This window comes from Malus domestica, chromosome 02 (assembly GCF_042453785.1).
Source record: "Malus domestica chromosome 02, GDT2T_hap1".
Classification (NCBI taxonomy): Eukaryota; Viridiplantae; Streptophyta; class Magnoliopsida; order Rosales; family Rosaceae; genus Malus; species Malus domestica.
This window is the reverse complement of record NC_091662.1, coordinates 31,826,206-31,842,506: the sequence shown is the minus strand read 5'-3', so window position 1 is coordinate 31,842,506 and position 16,301 is coordinate 31,826,206. Positions and strand designations below refer to the sequence as shown.

The 16,301-nt window shown below is 37.3% G+C and overlaps 2 protein-coding genes and 1 long non-coding RNA gene across 4 annotated transcripts; 2 read left to right on the top strand and 1 right to left on the bottom strand.

Annotated features, from left to right (window-relative positions):
- The first annotated feature begins 400 nt into the window (after positions 1–400).
- LOC139190578 (uncharacterized) lies at positions 401–701 on the top strand. Its single transcript, XR_011574887.1, has 2 exons — positions 401–518; positions 588–701. It is a non-coding gene; the product is annotated as an uncharacterized lncRNA (long non-coding RNA).
- Positions 702–4,535: 3,834 nt separating this feature from the next.
- On the top strand, positions 4,536–8,343 carry LOC114821748 (uncharacterized). Of its 2 annotated transcripts, XM_070809761.1 has the most exons (6): positions 4,536–4,940; positions 5,110–5,181; positions 5,271–5,353; positions 5,509–5,591; positions 7,388–7,429; positions 8,049–8,343. In XM_070809761.1, the coding sequence occupies exons 1-6, from the start codon at positions 4,888–4,890 to the stop codon at positions 8,127–8,129; spliced, it is 414 nt and encodes a 137-aa protein (XP_070665862.1). In that variant the 5' UTR covers positions 4,536–4,887; the 3' UTR covers positions 8,130–8,343. The 2 variants fall into 2 exon arrangements, with proteins under 2 accessions (XP_070665862.1, XP_070665861.1); XM_070809760.1 differs by lacking the exon at positions 4,536–4,940 and having other exon boundaries at positions 4,947–5,181.
- A 57-nt stretch (positions 8,344–8,400) lies between these two features.
- LOC103426926 (probable inactive leucine-rich repeat receptor-like protein kinase At3g03770) lies at positions 8,401–12,910 on the bottom strand. The gene is made up of 7 exons (XM_008365010.4): positions 11,193–12,910; positions 10,951–11,081; positions 10,470–10,710; positions 9,839–10,047; positions 9,701–9,750; positions 9,023–9,134; positions 8,401–8,888 (listed from the first exon to the last, which is right to left on the bottom strand). Exons 1-7 carry the CDS (start codon positions 12,562–12,564, stop codon positions 8,622–8,624), a joined length of 2,382 nt encoding a protein of 793 aa, XP_008363232.2. The 5' UTR covers positions 12,565–12,910; the 3' UTR covers positions 8,401–8,621.
- Between the last annotated feature and the right edge of the window lie 3,391 nt (positions 12,911–16,301).

Here is a 16,301-nt window from a genome sequence, read left to right as displayed (position 1 = left end):
ACCAAAAAGGAGCAGATAATTAACTGTTCTAATCACTAATTCCCCACTCTGAGAACTTGAGACCTTGGACTGATATGCATTTCTGAGATTTATTATTTATTTTTGTATAGAATATTTAAAGGTGTTAAACTTTTAGTGTAATTATAAAGTATGGGTCTTTGATTCCATATAAATTGCTGTTTATATTTGTGAATTGAAGAGGGGAGCATTTACATGTGGAGGCTACAAGGAGGGGTGTCTTTGAGAATGTTGGGCTATCTATTTTATCTGTAGTTCTTCATTTCACTAAATTAAATATGAATTATTAATTTTTCAATTTTTAAAATGAAAGATAAAAGAAAATCATATGTACTTAATTATATATATATATATATGTGTGTGTGTGTGTGTGTGTGTGTAGATAGTTGCTGAGAAGAAATGGAGGAAGTGGGATGTGTTTTCATGTTCTCCCCAACACAACAAGTGCTTCATTTGTGCTGAGGAAACACTACTCAACCCTTCTCTGCCATTACGAGCAGGTTCCTTCTCTCTCTCTGTATTTCTTTGGTGCTTACGTACATTAGTTCTAATGAATGTCTTTTCATTAGGTTGATGCTGATGGCAACGGAACCATAGACTATGATGAGTTCATCGCAACAACAATGCACTTGAACTGGATGGATAGAGAACATCTCTACACTACCTTCCAACACTTCGATAAAGACAGCAGCGGGTATGCAGAGATCATGATAGATATGGGCTCTTTTTTTTATTTTTTATTTTTTATTTTTTATTTTTTTATCTTTTACATAATTTTCTTAAATTCCAATTACATAACACGGAGTAAGGTTATAACTCATCAACATCTTATTTATAACAATGTTGCCAAAATGCATTCTGATTATCAGGTATACCATGATGGAAGAACTAGAGCAAGTCCTCCACAAATACGTCATGCATGGTGAATTTTAATCTTTCCAGGTACACACCCATATCTATATCCCAAACAACTGTTATTATGTATCAATTTATATAATTTATTTTTGCTTTCCAGTTACAACCATATCTCACTCCCTTTGGTACTCTCTCTCTCTCTCTCTCTCTCTCTCTCTCTCGCTAAAATCTCTGTTGGGTTTCTACCAATATGTCAATTTGTATAATTTATTTTTTGATGTGAGATTTGGTGCATTTGATTTGGGTTATCGTTTGAGTTGTATTCATGGTTTTTGCTTAAGATCTCTTTTTTTAATGGGTAAAAGACTGTTTACTACCCTCATGTTTCGCGGTTTTCAACATTTAGTACATCAAGTTTTTTTCGTCTTAGATTCATACCTAAAGTGTAAATTTTGGAACTGTCTCATACATCCGTTAGTCAAACTGTTAAGTTTTCTGTTAACTGTGACGTGGCGCACTGACTGGGCGTCATGTGTCATCCGAGTTTTTTTTTTTTTTTCTTTTTTCTTTCTTTTCTTTTCTTCTTCCTTCTTCTTCTTCTTCTTCTTCCTCCGACTGCAACGTTCTTTTCTTTCCTTCTTCTTCTTCCTTCCTCCTTCTTCTTCCTTCCTCCTTCTTCCTTCTTCTTCCTTTTCCTTCTTCTTCTTCTTCTTCCTCCGAAATCTGGGGAAGTTTGTTTTTTTTTTTTTTTCTTTCTTCTTCTTCCTCCTTCTTCTTCCTTCTTCTTCTGCTTCTTCCTCTTACTGCAACTTTTTTTTTCTTCCTCCTCCTTCCTTCCTTCTTCTTCTTCTTCTTCTTCCTCAAAAAAAAAAAAAAAAAAAAAAACTTTCATCTTCCCCCAGATTCGGAGGAAGAAGAAGAAGAAGAACGAAGAAGGGGAAGGAAGAAGGAGGAATGAAGAAGGAGAAGAAGGAGGAAGAAAAAAAAAACTGAATCTGGGCAGATTCGGAGGAAGAAGAAGAAGAAGAAGAAGGAAGAAGAAGAAGAAAGAAGAAAAAAAAAAGAAAAAACTGAATCTGGGTAGATTCGGAGGAAGAAGAAGAAGAAGAAAAAAAAAAAAAAAAACTTCCCCAGATTCGGAGGAAGAAGAAGGAGAATGAGAAGGAAGAAGAAGGAAGAAGGGGAAGAAAGGGAAGGAAGGAGGAAGGAAGGAAGAAGGAGAAGGAGGAAGAAAAAAAAAGAAAAAAAAAGAAAGTTGCAGTCGGAGGAAGAAGAAGAAGAAAGAAGGAAGAAGAAAAGAAAAGAAAGAAAAAAGAAAAAAAAAAACTCGGATGACACGTGGCGCCCAGTCAATGCGCCACGTCACAGTTAATAGAAAACTTAACAGTTTGACTAACAGATGTATGAGACTGTTCCAAAATTTACACTTTAGGTATGAATCTGAGACGAAAAAAACTTGATGTACTAAATATTGAAAACCACGAAACATGAAGGTAGTAAACAGTCTTTTACCCTTTTTTAATTGTTGCTGCAGCTTGCTGTGCATGTGAGATTTTCTTCCAGGTCCAATATTGTCCAAATTCATTACTGCATTTCAAGAGAGCTTGCAACTTATAACTTCGCTCCCAACTCCCAAGTGAGTCTTATATAGCAAATCACCCTAATAACCTTTCTAAATACGTTAAATGGTGAAAGTGAGAAATGGTGAATCTAAATGGTGGTGTGGTACATCGTGTAGAATCTTTTGAATTCAAGTTGTCTTTTGTTTTTTTTTCCCCTTTCTGTTAATTTAAATTGGGATTGGCTACTGATTTGTTTTTGCAGATTAGGAGGAAAAGAGAAATCATGTGCATTTCATTGTTTTGGAGCATTGCAAATAAATACAATATACAATCAAATTAGGAAAAGATAAAAGAATATGCTTGATGACTGATTGGTTTATGGATTAGTAGTATTATTTGTGGTGTAGATCATGGTTTTCAGGTCTTTTACAATTTGAGTGGTTGTGCTTAAGGGTAGATGATGATGTAGGATGGAGATAGTTTTTAGAGAATGCTGGATTTACATTTGTTGGAGTACATTCAAGTAGTTTTGTGTCCCTGTGAGGTATTTGATATTCCTCATAGTTTTGTTCTTGACCATATTGGCTATTATGGATTTGTCTGCTATTGGCTATTATGATTTTGTCTAGCTAATGGACTCTATGACAATGTGCTTTGGCTTTTTTAATTAAAAAAAAACTAAATTCTAATTTCATTTGATATAAATGCGTTCTCTGCCCATTGTTGAGCAATTTCGAAATTAGGGTTGGGTTGGGGTCTGTTTGGTTGCCTGGAAAATGTGGAAAGGAAAATGGGGTCATGGGGTTTCTTGATTTGTTGTTGGATTTGTGGGAACTGCAATTTCTGGTGGAATTTTTATGTGTATGTTCTTGGGGGAAAAAAGTTACATACTTTTTTTGGTTTTCTTAGCCACCAAATGGGAATAATTTCATTTTCTTTTATTTGTATTTGTAGTGATGTGATTCAGGTTCTATTTATTATGATTTTAAATCAAATGCCTTACTTCGTCTAAATTTATTACAAGATCTAATTTGTATCTTGCGGAAATGGTAAATAGGCCATTTTCGGAATGACATGAAATTAATTAGATATGGCATAAAAAGAGGGGATACTTAGTCTCATAAATCTATTTCAGTTGAAAAATGTATTTTGGCAAGGGCACTTTGAGCTGATTAAGTGAAGAACCAAATTGTCTTGCATGCTTCTTGTTTATTTAAAAAAATGGATTGGATTCCTATAAATATCTTAGTGAAGAACCAATTTCATGACATTGCAGAGCTTTTTGAATTGGAGCCTTTTCTTGCTTGCAATTTTGAATTATTTCACATTATTTTGACTTTTTTTTTTCTTTCTTTTTTTAGAACATTGTTGAGAGTGGGTTTTGCTTAAGCTTTGGAGTTCTTAACTCAGATACTCTCTTGGGTACGTTCCATATGAGTTTCAACTGCATATATATGTGGCTTTAGATTTGTTGGTTCAATAAATTGTAAGCCTTGATTTTAAAACCACTTTAGTCTAAAAGGAGTGAGAAATGAAGTTGGTCATATAGTATGTGTCGTAGTGTTATAAAAATCTGTCGCAATACAATAGTGATAATGAGTAAATATTATATTTATGAAACAATGCGGGATTTGTTGGATTTCGTTTCTTTTTTGTTTAGTGTGGATTCTTAGTCTTTTCTTTTGTAATTTTTGGTGCTTTCAGACCATATGTGAACTGCATACCGCTTATGTTTCTTATGCAAACAGACTATTTTTTTGAGATTACAACCTTTGTGAATAAAAACTTTTAAGTTCTTAATATCAGCTGAATTGAATATAAGTGAAAATCAAACTGCCTTGATTTGTTCACCCATCTATTGGTTATTTAAATTCTTTAGAGATGCCTATATTGATTTGAGATTTTATTCTATTAGATTCACTCTGGTGAAATGTGTGCTATCTGCATTAGTGCATTTAGGGGGTGACTCCGTTCGTACTGCTTTGTAGTGCATCTTTTTTTGCAAATTATTTACCATGCTGCCACTGGCTCTTTCTTCCCCAGCTGTTGGTGGATTTCATGTTATTTACAAAATTACCACTGCCTCTTCGTTCTTCGTTCGGTGAGGGTTTTGGGGATGAGAGGCCATGCTGCCTCTGAGATAGAGATAGAGAGGGATCGCTCGGTGAGGGTTTCAGGGATGGGAGGCCATGCCGATAGACATAAACATAGAGATAGAGAGATAGGGAGACACAGACAGAGCAACTGAGAGAGAGGGAGAATGAGGAGTGGGGATCTCAGCGCCATTACTACAGATCCTCGATTTCATGAGTGGGAGAGGGGACAACAGTCAAAGAAAAGCATGGGGACCGTCGGGATTTGAGGGAGAGGGGTAGGGATCGTGGCTGGGGGTCTAGGTTTGTCCCATTGGTCCGTTTTCGACAGCACCACTGCGCTCAAACACTCTCTCTCGATGTGGAAGTCTCTCCTCCCCTTACTCAATCCTCTGATTCTTGTCTATTCATGGTTGGTAGATTTATAAAAAACCTTAAAGGATAAATTTGGGGTGGGATTTGGGTTTTCTGTGCATTACTTAAATTTTGCATTTTTTTTTCTTCTGGATTTTCAATTAAGAAATGAATAAATTTGGGGGTTTCTGGTTTTGTATTTTGCTGTTTATATGCTGGAATTACAGGACAAGGAGTTGGACCCTGGATGTGCTCTGCTTCGTCCATCATGTGTCTGCATGTCCTCATTCACAAGATAAGTACCATTTGTATACTTGATTTTCTACTGTTTGGTTTGGTTTTAATTCTCTCTGCCATTCTCACTCCACACTCTTTGTCTCTCACTCAGTTCAAAGCTCTTCCAACTTTTTCGCACAAATTGCTCAAACATTCCAGCTCTCAAACATCTCAGATCCCTCACTCAGTTCAAAAGTATGTTTTTTTGTTGTTTCTTGGTGAAAGATTGATCAGCGATGATTGCTATTGTTTATTCATGGTTGATTGAGCATTTTCGTTATATGAAACCATGAAGATTAGTTGCCTCGTTGCTGAGTTTTTTTATTTCTTGATGCATTTGTGTTGATCAGGCACGAAGGGACCGGTCGATACGAAGCGCATCTATGGGACAATGGTTGCAACAAAGAAGGGCAGAGCAGGAAGGGTAGGTAAGGTGTTTGGATCAAAACTTGAACTTTGGGCTCAAGAAAGGAGCTGGCCTAAAAGGAGACCCGAAAGGGAAAACAGCCGAAGCCCAGTCAAAGCCCAGAAGGCAGAAAAGGCCTTTTCTGACTTGGTGCAGCTCATGAAGACCACTTGCTTACCTACCCAAAGGCCAAGTGGTATAGACTGATCAGCTACACAGCCCATAAAGTACTTTATGATGGCAGTACATGTAAAAAAGCTGATGAGTCATCACCCTCAAACCGCATTCGGGCAAGGCTGCTGCTACATGAGGCCAAGCCGAGTTGTCTATATAAGAAGAAAGAAAAACCAGGAATAAGGACACTCAATCAAACAAACAAATGCAAGCACAAACTCTGCTCAAAGCCAGATTTACCTTCAAAACAAAGCTGTAGTCAGCCTTCATCCCTCTCGGGACAAACCTTCATCCCTCGCGGGATAACCCTCCCTTCAAACCTTTGTAATAGCTCTGCTACCCTGTTCAACCTTGCTGTAGTATCGATTCATCTTTTGTAATCTCTCTTTCTATCCCTCTAAGCTTTCAGACCCTTGACAAAACTACAAAGATAGGAACCTACAAGACGAGCAACCTTACCTGATAAGGTTTAACCTTGCCCGACCTTCTTTGCTTTATTTTTGTCTTTTCAATATGTTGTATACTTCCAGTTATATGCAAGTTATTTCTAGCAATATGACTATTAAAAGGCTTTCTCAGTACTTGAATCCGATTTGAATATATCTTTAGTGTTCAAACCAGATCCAAGTCCTAAGCCTTCGGGCATGTAAATCTGATCAGTTAAAAGTCCTTGGCCTCAAGGCATAAAAAAGAACTTTATGTGGACTTAACCCATCCACGACAGTCCTTGATAAACGAGAAGTCCGAAGTTACTTAGGGCGCAAGTAATCGACCTACCCTCTAGTTTTATTTCTATTATATTATGATTACCATAGAACGCTTGAACATGGAATGGATTCTGATGGAAAGCCTCAAGGCCTACACCTAAGGCCCCATAAAGGCATCCATTTGGATTCATTCCGTTCTGCGATCTAAAGAGTCTAAGTATAAGAACGAACTCTGATGGGAAGCCTCAAGGCCTACACCTAAGGCCCCACGAAGGCACCTATTTGGGTTCATTCTACTTCTTGGACTCGGGTAATCAGAAGTATAATAGTTAGAAAACTCCCGCAATCACGAGAACAAATATGATGTGTTCGAGCACTGGCTTAGTTATTTATGGGAAGCCTTAAGGCCTACACCTAAGGCCCCACAAAGGCACCTGTTATAACTAACACGGTTTCTTGGATATATACATATATACAACTAAAACGCGACATCCATTTTACATCTGTCATGCTAAAGATGGCAGTGGCATGCCTAAGCACCTAAAAGTTAACCTTGATTGTGAGCCTCAAGGCCTACACCTAAGGTCCCACAAAGGCACCTATCAAAGTTAACTCTGTCCTTCTCTTTCAGCCTTGCCCGACGAGTCTTGCCCGACACGACTTGCCCGAAGAGACTTGCCCGACAACGCCCGACAGTGAAGCAGAAGCTAGACAGCAGCCCTCAACCAGCGTCAACCTACAGGGGAGCTGTGTGCTCGTCGGCCAGGAAACATCCCCGACGGAAATTCCTGATGCGAACACAAGGTTTGTCAAGAAATCACAATGATGTTTTTAATTACAAGAAATGTGCATTTTTTTCCAGTCAAATTCTGCTTTTGTTCCGACTATTTTCCATACTATATGCTGATTTTATTTTTTAATTTTTGGTTTTTCTTTGATTAGCTGGGGAATTACAATCAAATGATGAATCTTCGGTTTACTTGGGTAAGCATTTTTTCACATATAATTTGGCTGACCATTTTAACTGTCAAACCATGTTGTTTTAGTTCATGCTACTAAGAGTAAATTGTAGCTATGGTCCCTGAACTTTACTCAAATTGGAGCAATGGTCCTTCAACTAAAAATCCATTACCATTGGTCCTTCAACTCATTAAAACGTGTAGCTATGGTCCCTCAACTAAAAATCCATTACCTTTGGTCCCTCAATTTTAATTCAACTGGAGAAATGATCCCTTAACTTTATCCAAATTGTAGCTATGGTCGTTCAAACATAACTCGTTTTGACAAAAATTTTTACGTAGTTGACAAAAATGACCATAATTACACACTTTGATGAGTTGAGGAACCCTAATTAAATAAATGGTTATTCCAACATAACATATTTTGACAAAATTTTGAAGAAATTAATGAAAAGGACTATAGCTACACATTTTGATAAGTTGAGGGACCAATGGTAATGGATTTTTAGTTGAGGGACCATTGCTCCAATTTGAGTAAAGTTCAGGGACCATTGCTACAATTTACTCTGCTACTAATCATGCATTCGGTAGCTTTACATATACAACGCGTCTAAATGCTAATCGATGCTGATCGGGTTTTACAGGCAAATCCAGCAGCCCTCTCTCGCTCTCAATTTGTTTTGAGGAGACCGTGTAAAGGCTCTCATTCAGCTCGATATACATAGTTTAGGATTAAGATGATATCCCAGTGTTTTTTCTCGGTGACGTACCAAGGGGGTAATGCGTATCAGGAGTACATTACATAAGATTTGATGCTGAGATAGGTGGCCAGTTTCAGTTTGAGTTATGCAAATATTGAATTCGGGCCAGTCTCCTTTTCGGGCCTACTGATTGGCATGTCTTCCTCTCTTTTTTTCCTTTAATATGGTTCAAAATCAAGTACTTATGCTCTGCTAAGATAAATAAAACGGGCCGATATCACGGAAATCTTAGAGATACGAGGGAAGAAAATTACTTCACTCCTACTATCGGTGTCGGAGTCTTTAAAAATGATATACATACGAGGGGGAGTTTTATAAAAAGTTACACCTAATTAGAATGACATGATAACATAATACTAACATTAAGGGCTTATAGAGCATATACATCTGCCATTTGGTATGGTGCATTACAAACAGTGTTCCCTAACTGATGGAAAGATAGGAGGAAGATGAAAGTCAGATTAGCTGGAGTTGGGGTGATGAAACGGGCGAGCCCTGATTACTACTCAAAAAGTCATATCTCGCTGAATCCTGAACCTGCGCTGCAAACTGCAGATTCCAAAGAATGTCTTCGACTGAAGGCCTATCAGCTGCCTCATCGGAAAGACATCTCACACATATCTCCATCATTGTCTTCAGCGATTCATCCGAGCATTCCTTGTGCACCGCTGGATCCACAATGCTCCTTCGAGCTGTGTCATCGGTGGTCAAACTTACTTGTAACTGCGTAGGAAACAACCAAAACAGAATTTCTGGTTTAGCTGGAGAAAGCAATTTTTGTTGGTTCAATCAGGATGATTTCAAAGAGTTTTGAGAGTAAAAGAAAAGAACAAATTGATTGAAGAGAAAACACTCACAAGGTCTTTCAAAACACGAACTTCATTTTGGAACATGATAGGCCTCCCCAAAATGATTTCGAGCAAGATTACTCCGATATCATAAACGTCGTTCTTACACTCATGGTTAACCCTGCAAAAGAGAGTAATTAACAAAATCATCCAATATGTGTGCACATGTTGTGTATTCGTATGCAAAAAGAATGTAATGCAAGCATACAAGTAAAGAGGTTTGCACTTATTTCAATTGGATCTATCTTCCATACCAAAAGAGTAACCATGTCAGGTAATGCTGATGAAACTATAACTAAATACACAAAATAAAAGAGCTTATAAGGATTTCATGAGATACCGAAGCAACACATTAGACAAAAGGCGGGCTTATTAATGCATTTCTGTGAAGCTAGAGGGAGACTCAGATGAGGAACTTCGTTTAGAATGGTGTCATTTATACTAATGATGATCAGTAACCGAACCAGACAGGCACTTATATGATGATTAACATGAAGCAACTCGAGGCGGATTCCTTATATAACTCAAAAATGAAGCTTTGCAGAAAGAGTAATTTAAAATTTTGTGGAGGAGAGCTTCATGCTGAAGTATTTGGCTGGACTCTGCACCAAATAACTGAATTTATTGGCCTAGCTCGTATGCGTTTAATATGTGATTTCTATATTTGGAAAGTAGACATGCTAATACCTAGTTTGAATGCTTCCTTTCGGTGCAGGAGAAGAAACTGTAGTACCCACCTGATGGATAAAAAAGCAAAAGTTAACTCGGAGGACAATGTCGAGGGGGATTTTACTCACCAAAGCAGTATATTTTTGTAGGTCTTACCGTTCCCCTGTTGTTTTCAGCTAAAAGAGGTAGGTTATAACTGCTTATTTTCACATGAAGATCGTGATCCAATAAGACATTTGTTATCTTGAGATTGTTTGATTTTACACCAGGAACAATCCCTGTATGCAGAAACTGAATACCCTTTGCAACTCCAATTGCAGCTACTATTCTCTGCGCCCAAGTAAGCTTTCGTTCTGGGGGTCCTTCTGCCAAACTAAGTGTTAGACGTGAATATCCAATTTCTCCAAACGCAAAGATGTTACGAACAGAGGCAATCAAAGAAGATGAAGAAATCAGTAAAGAGTAATGGATGACTGTCCATTGCCACATATATGAATGCAATGTTGAGCAATTAAATAGGTCTCACCTAGAAACCTTCTGCTAAAAGATACTGATAACACGTCATCCGGCATTTCAAGCATTAGATATTATATACTTCAATCTAAATCATGACTGAATTTTTTTCTTTCTTTTTCTTGGTTTCACATGAATTACGTATAGAATACAGGATATCATCATAATCTGAAATCACTTTCTACGATTAACAGAAGAATGATTCAGAGTTACGTAACTGAAAATGCAACCATTAATCCTGAAAAGCAGTATAAGAACATGAAAGTAACTTTACCAGAAATGCAGCCTCTTAGAGTTCCATTTGGAACAAACTCAAATACAAGAAATATTCTGCTGATGCCTGAATCATCGGGATGGTACTCCAAGCAATGTCCAAGAGCGCTAACCAAATGGCTATGTCTCAGTTTTGAAATCAGTTCAAGGTGGTGCGTGTAGACTTGCGGAGCCTGCCTCTTTCTCATTTTCAAGCCTCTGATAGCAACAAGTGTTCCGTTGGTGAGCATCCCTCTATACATCTGCCGTTATTGTTACAAAACAAAAAACATTTTAGAGTGACAAATTTGCATTTAACTAGATCATAAAGACCAAGACATTCATATTATAATCGCCAGAGTATGCTGAAAACTCTAAGTATTTCTTGAAATGGTAGTCCACAGGACAATTAGCTACAACAGAGAGATTGTACAATTCAAATGTTATGTATTAGTGCATTTCGACAGTTCTGAACTATGCTATCAGTAAGTAATGTTGAATACCTGTCCATGTTTGCCTTCACCAAGTAATGTCGAATCATCAAAGTCATTCGTGGCTTCCTTGAGCTCCTCCAAAGAAAATGTTCGATAAGCAGGAATGCTGGCTCCCAGCTTCATTGTTTCTGATATATATTCTGCAAATAAAGGACTCTCCTACTGTAATTGTGTATAAAAGAATGTGATGGTGAGTGATTCTCGTGATCCTATTTTACAGAGGATGAAAAGGAAAGAAATTTCGAAATTACTTGCATCCGAGAGTAGCTTGGCTGTGTTGACTGTTGAAGCTGAATCTCTAATCAACCGTGTTCTGGGACTTTTAACAGGCAGCTGTTTGCCGTATAACCACTTAACAGCCATGAAAGCCAGAGCAACAATTGCAGCGGCACCCACAATGCCTGCCACCGCTCTTGATGCAACTTGTTTATTATCATGAAGCCTCTTGCGCTTTTCGTCACCAGAAGGCGGTATCTCCACAGCCAGAGCTTCATTGTGGCACAAGTTAGAAGGATGCTGCGGCTGCTTCTGGTCCACATTCGTCAAACAATTCCCGGAATAGAGAACAACCACACTGCTGCTCTTCGAACCCCGGTTTTTGAGGCAAGTGGGCAAGTCCCCTGCCAAAAGATTTGAGGACAAATTCACAAAAGCAAGCTCAGCATTGCAAGACATGTTCTTGGAGAGCACTCCGGTGAATTTATTTCCGGCAATGTCAAGATAATTGATGGAAGGCAGCGACAGCCACGAAGGCGAAAAAGGCCCCACGAATTGATTGAGTGAAATGTCAAGCCTCTGGAGCTGAAAACCGCCTCGGAATCCGGTCTGGATTCCAAGGCGAAACTTGTTGTTTCGGAGCACAAGGGTCACCAGCTTGTTCTTGGAACGTAAGCTTGGAAAACGAGGCCCGAAATAGTTAGCTTCCAAATCAAGAAGTTGCAAGTTTGTGAGGCTTTTGAGGTCAGGAACTTCGCCGGCCAGGAAGTTGTGGGAGAGAGAGAGGACTCTGAGGGTATGCAGAGATGCCAGAGAACGCGGGAGAAAGCCGTTGAGGAGGTTGTGGTTCAAACTGAGAACGGCCAACGACGGAAGCGAAGCCAGCGAAGGCGGGAGTCGGCCGGTGAAGTTGTTGCGGTCGAGGATGAGAGTCTGGAGGTTGACGAGGGAGGAAATGTGGGGAGGGATGGCGCCGCTGAGGTAGTTGGAGGTGAGGTTGAGAATCTCGAGGGAAGATAAACGGGCGAGGGAGGGAGGGAGTGGGCCCCAGAGGCGGAGAGAGACCAGAGATAGGACTTTGAGGGTTGGGAAGGCGGAGGCGAGAGCGGAGAAGAGAGAGTGGGTTGAGAAGTCACGCGGCAGCGGAGGGAAGGCAGCTCCGCCGCCTGAAATGTGAAGCTGGGTAACGTTGCCTTGGTAGCAAGAGAGAGTGAGGGAAGGAGTTGGTTCAACGCTGCACAAAGAGTGTCCGTCCTTGGAACTGACTAGGGTTAGAGGTGGTGGGTAGTTGAGGAGCTGCTGGATTTTCAGAAGGCTCTCAGACTCCGACTCAGTAGCAGCACCTGAGTGGTGGACGGAGAAGAGGGAGGATATCAACAGAAGAAGAAGAAGATGTGAGTTCGCCATTGTTACACTGAAACTGAGTAGTTGAGTGAGTTGCAGAAACCCAGAAGGCGTCACTTCTACAAAATCTTCCTTCTTCAACTCACCTTCTAGCTGGATTTTGCTATCAACTAATCACATGTTCAGTTGTATCAAACTAATAACCTGGTCCTTTCCTATTTCATTCATTTTCTAATCTAATCTTCGAACTTGAATCCAGAGGATACCGTTGTTTATTTTGACGATGTGGAGTGTTGTTCCGTACACGTTAAAAAATAAAAAAAATAAATTATTTAACGTGTACGGACAACACGAACTATTATTAATTAGCTCCACCTATAATTTTTTCGCTAATTAAAGTTTTGAATTCAACTACTTCCTATTTTGTGTGCTATTTATGCAAAAATATATTATTAGTTATTACGTTGTGTCTTTATAGAGACTTCCACTTGTAGGTCTCAAAACATAGGTTGCCTTTTTCCACCAGAACTCTAAACCGTTCGATCACATGATAAGTTTACAGGCAACACCACTCTCTTTTACGGTTTTACCCTCCTCTTTCTATCTACATTCCACCTATGAATTTCATACATAAAAAAAATAAGGATGAATTGTCAATTTAGTCCGTTTGGCAAAATAAAATAAAATAAAATAACTGTCAATTTAGTCCTTAAATTATCACTTGAGTGAAATTTAGGTCCCTAAACTATTTTTTTTTCAGAAAAATTAGTCATTGAATTAAACAAATATGCCAATTACATCCTTAATATTATATTCGAAGCTATTATATTCAATTTTCAGTTAATTTAAGTCACTTTATTTGCATATGATATACATTGGAGGGTAGATTGGTAATTTTATATAAAGGAATAGTGTATGAAGTTAACTCTAGAGGGTAAATTAAAATTAGACATTAGACACGCAATCTATATGAAATGTTAAAGGCTTATGAGCGAGAAAATGATGGTATTACACTCAAAAGTGTGTCAAGCGACTTAAGTTGACGAAAAATTGAATAAAATAGCTTTGAATATAATAGTAGGGATAAAATTAGCAATTTTAATGAATTTAGAGACTTATTTTACCAAAAAAATTAAAATAATTTAGAGATTAATTTTCACTGAGATGATAGTTCAGAAACTAAATTGGCACTTCATACTAAAAATAAATAAATGTAGTAAAGTACTATTTTGGTAAAATTTGAGAGTAATGTGAGAATTATTAAAAAAATGTAAAAGTACCTCAATACATATGTAAACGGTTAAAAGTGAAGTGACAAATGGGTAGCCAGCAGTGAGAGGAAGATAGATAAGAGGAACAGAAGCCAAACAATTAGTTAAGTACTGAAAGCATAGTAATTGTCGGTGGTCCATCCACTTCACTTGACGTGAAGTAGATAAGCAATTATTTAAGGATGGTACTTGCACTCTTGTGAATGCATATATCTTATAATTTGCCAATAACGTATTTTTTTACTCTATAAGTTTTATAACAGAAATTGTTTAATTTCATAATCTTTATTTGAAGACTATTCATACAAAAAAAATGATTCGAATTGCATATTATTTAGTCATTTAAATGTATAAAATAAATAAACAGTTCATCGTAAATATGTTACTTAATTATCATGCCGTCGATTTATTCCATAATTTTAAATGTACAAACTGACACACCCCGATCCTAGAATCAAGACGTGACATGGGTGACCCACTAAGAAGTTGCTCGTGAGTTCTCAGAAACAAAACCGTGAGGGCGTGGTAAGCCCAAAACGGACAATATCGTGCTACGGTGGTGGAGCGGGCCCGAGAAATGGTCCGCCCCGAACCGGGATGTGACACAAACAATTGATTTTTTATTTATATGATATTCGAATAAATATTAAGATATTAAACAATTTCAATTATAAACTATACGTTAAAGATACGTTATTCAGAAGGAGAATATTCATAAAAATAAAAAATAAAAATAAAAAATAAAATAAAAAGAAGTAGAACATTTGCAGGACGCAAGTATTATTGATTAATGAATGCGCCGCATGGAATCTACGCCATGTTTCAGAAATTGAGTAGATCAATAATTCCTCAGAAGTCTATGGTATGGTGTGAATGTGTGGGACAGGGCAAATGCACATGATAATATCAAGTGTCACAAATGCATTTGTCTTCGCATAGAAGACTGGCACGTCATACCAATGGAAACTTTTGACTACGTTTGTCTTCTAACAGGACGATCAGTTTTTGTTAAGTACTATTTATATTTATTTTTAAATAAAAGTATTTAAAATAATTCATGATCGCATGATATATGATGAATAAACACGATTCATTAATCACCGAGATCCCCACAAAGAGGATCCGGACTCGTTTGTCTCTATCAACATATTTGCCTATGTTTGTTCATTACATTTTCAATTTAACAAAAAAAATAAAATTCCAAAAAGAAAAATCAGGTTTCATTTATATTTCAAGAGCAACTCGACCGTGTAATATTTTGTTTTGATGTGAATGGCGCATAAATGTATATGCTCATCAATTTTGCTTGTGACATGGGACCAAATTTGGTCAAATTTCTTCATTTACTATCCCAAAACCGCATTATAAAGTTTTGAGGATATTTTTGATATTTCATTAATTGTTTATGTTTTTTTTTCTATTTGAACTTTAATACTTCTAGGGTTTGGGTTTATGTATTAGGCCTATAAATACACCTCTCGGTTGTTGTGAATGTTATCTTTCAACTATATTCAATAAACTCGAGCTTTCTCAACTTTCCTAGTAGATTCTAAAATTTTGTTATTAGATTCTAATATTAGGATTTCGTTCAATTTTCCTTGTTATATATTCCGTTACGTCAGCTAGGAACGATGCGCCTCTCTTTAGGCATCGAAACTCAAATTTGCCTTATGCCATTTAAATTAATTTAAAATTAAATAAAACTACATGTAGTTTTGAGTATTTTTGAACAATATGTAATTTGTGCAAAAGTTTAAACTGTGCTCATATTGCCAAGTCTTCCCTCAAATTAAAAGACAAAGAACAAAGTAGTTTTCAAAGATAAATTATTAAGAAAGAGATGTTCACTAGGTTTCCTTTTTATGGGAAATATGAAAACCATTGCCCAAAAAGAAAAATAATTCTTGATGCCGATATATTCTATGTAGTTCAAATCAGTCGTTTTCTAGACAGCAAACTCGAGCTTTCTCAACTTTAAGATAAATACACCTCTTGGTTGTTGTGAATGTTATCTTTCAACTATATTCAATAAACTCGAGCTTTCTCAACTTTTCTAGTGGATTCTAAAATTTTGTTATTAGATTCTAATATTAGGATTTCGTTCAATTTTCTTTGTTATATATTCCGTTGCGTCAGCTAGGAACGATGTGCTTCTCTTTAGGCATCCAAACTCAAATTTGCCTTAAGCCATTTAAATTAATTTAAAATTAAATAAACCATATGTAATTTCTGCAAAAGTTTAAACTGTGCTCATATTGCAAGTCTTCCCTCAAATTAAAAGACAAACAACAAAGTAGTTTTCAGAGATAAATTATTAAGAAAGAGATGTTCTCTACGTTTCCTTTTTATGGGAAATATGAAAACCACTGCCCAAAAAGAAAAATAATTCGTGATGCCGATGTATTCTATGTAGTTCAAATCAGTCGTTTTCTAGACAGCAAATTAAGAGTCGTTTTTATAGTGGCCAAACGCAAACAAACATTTTTGGTAGTTAGGCAGACAAATCTCACATCTTGCTGTCACGGGTGA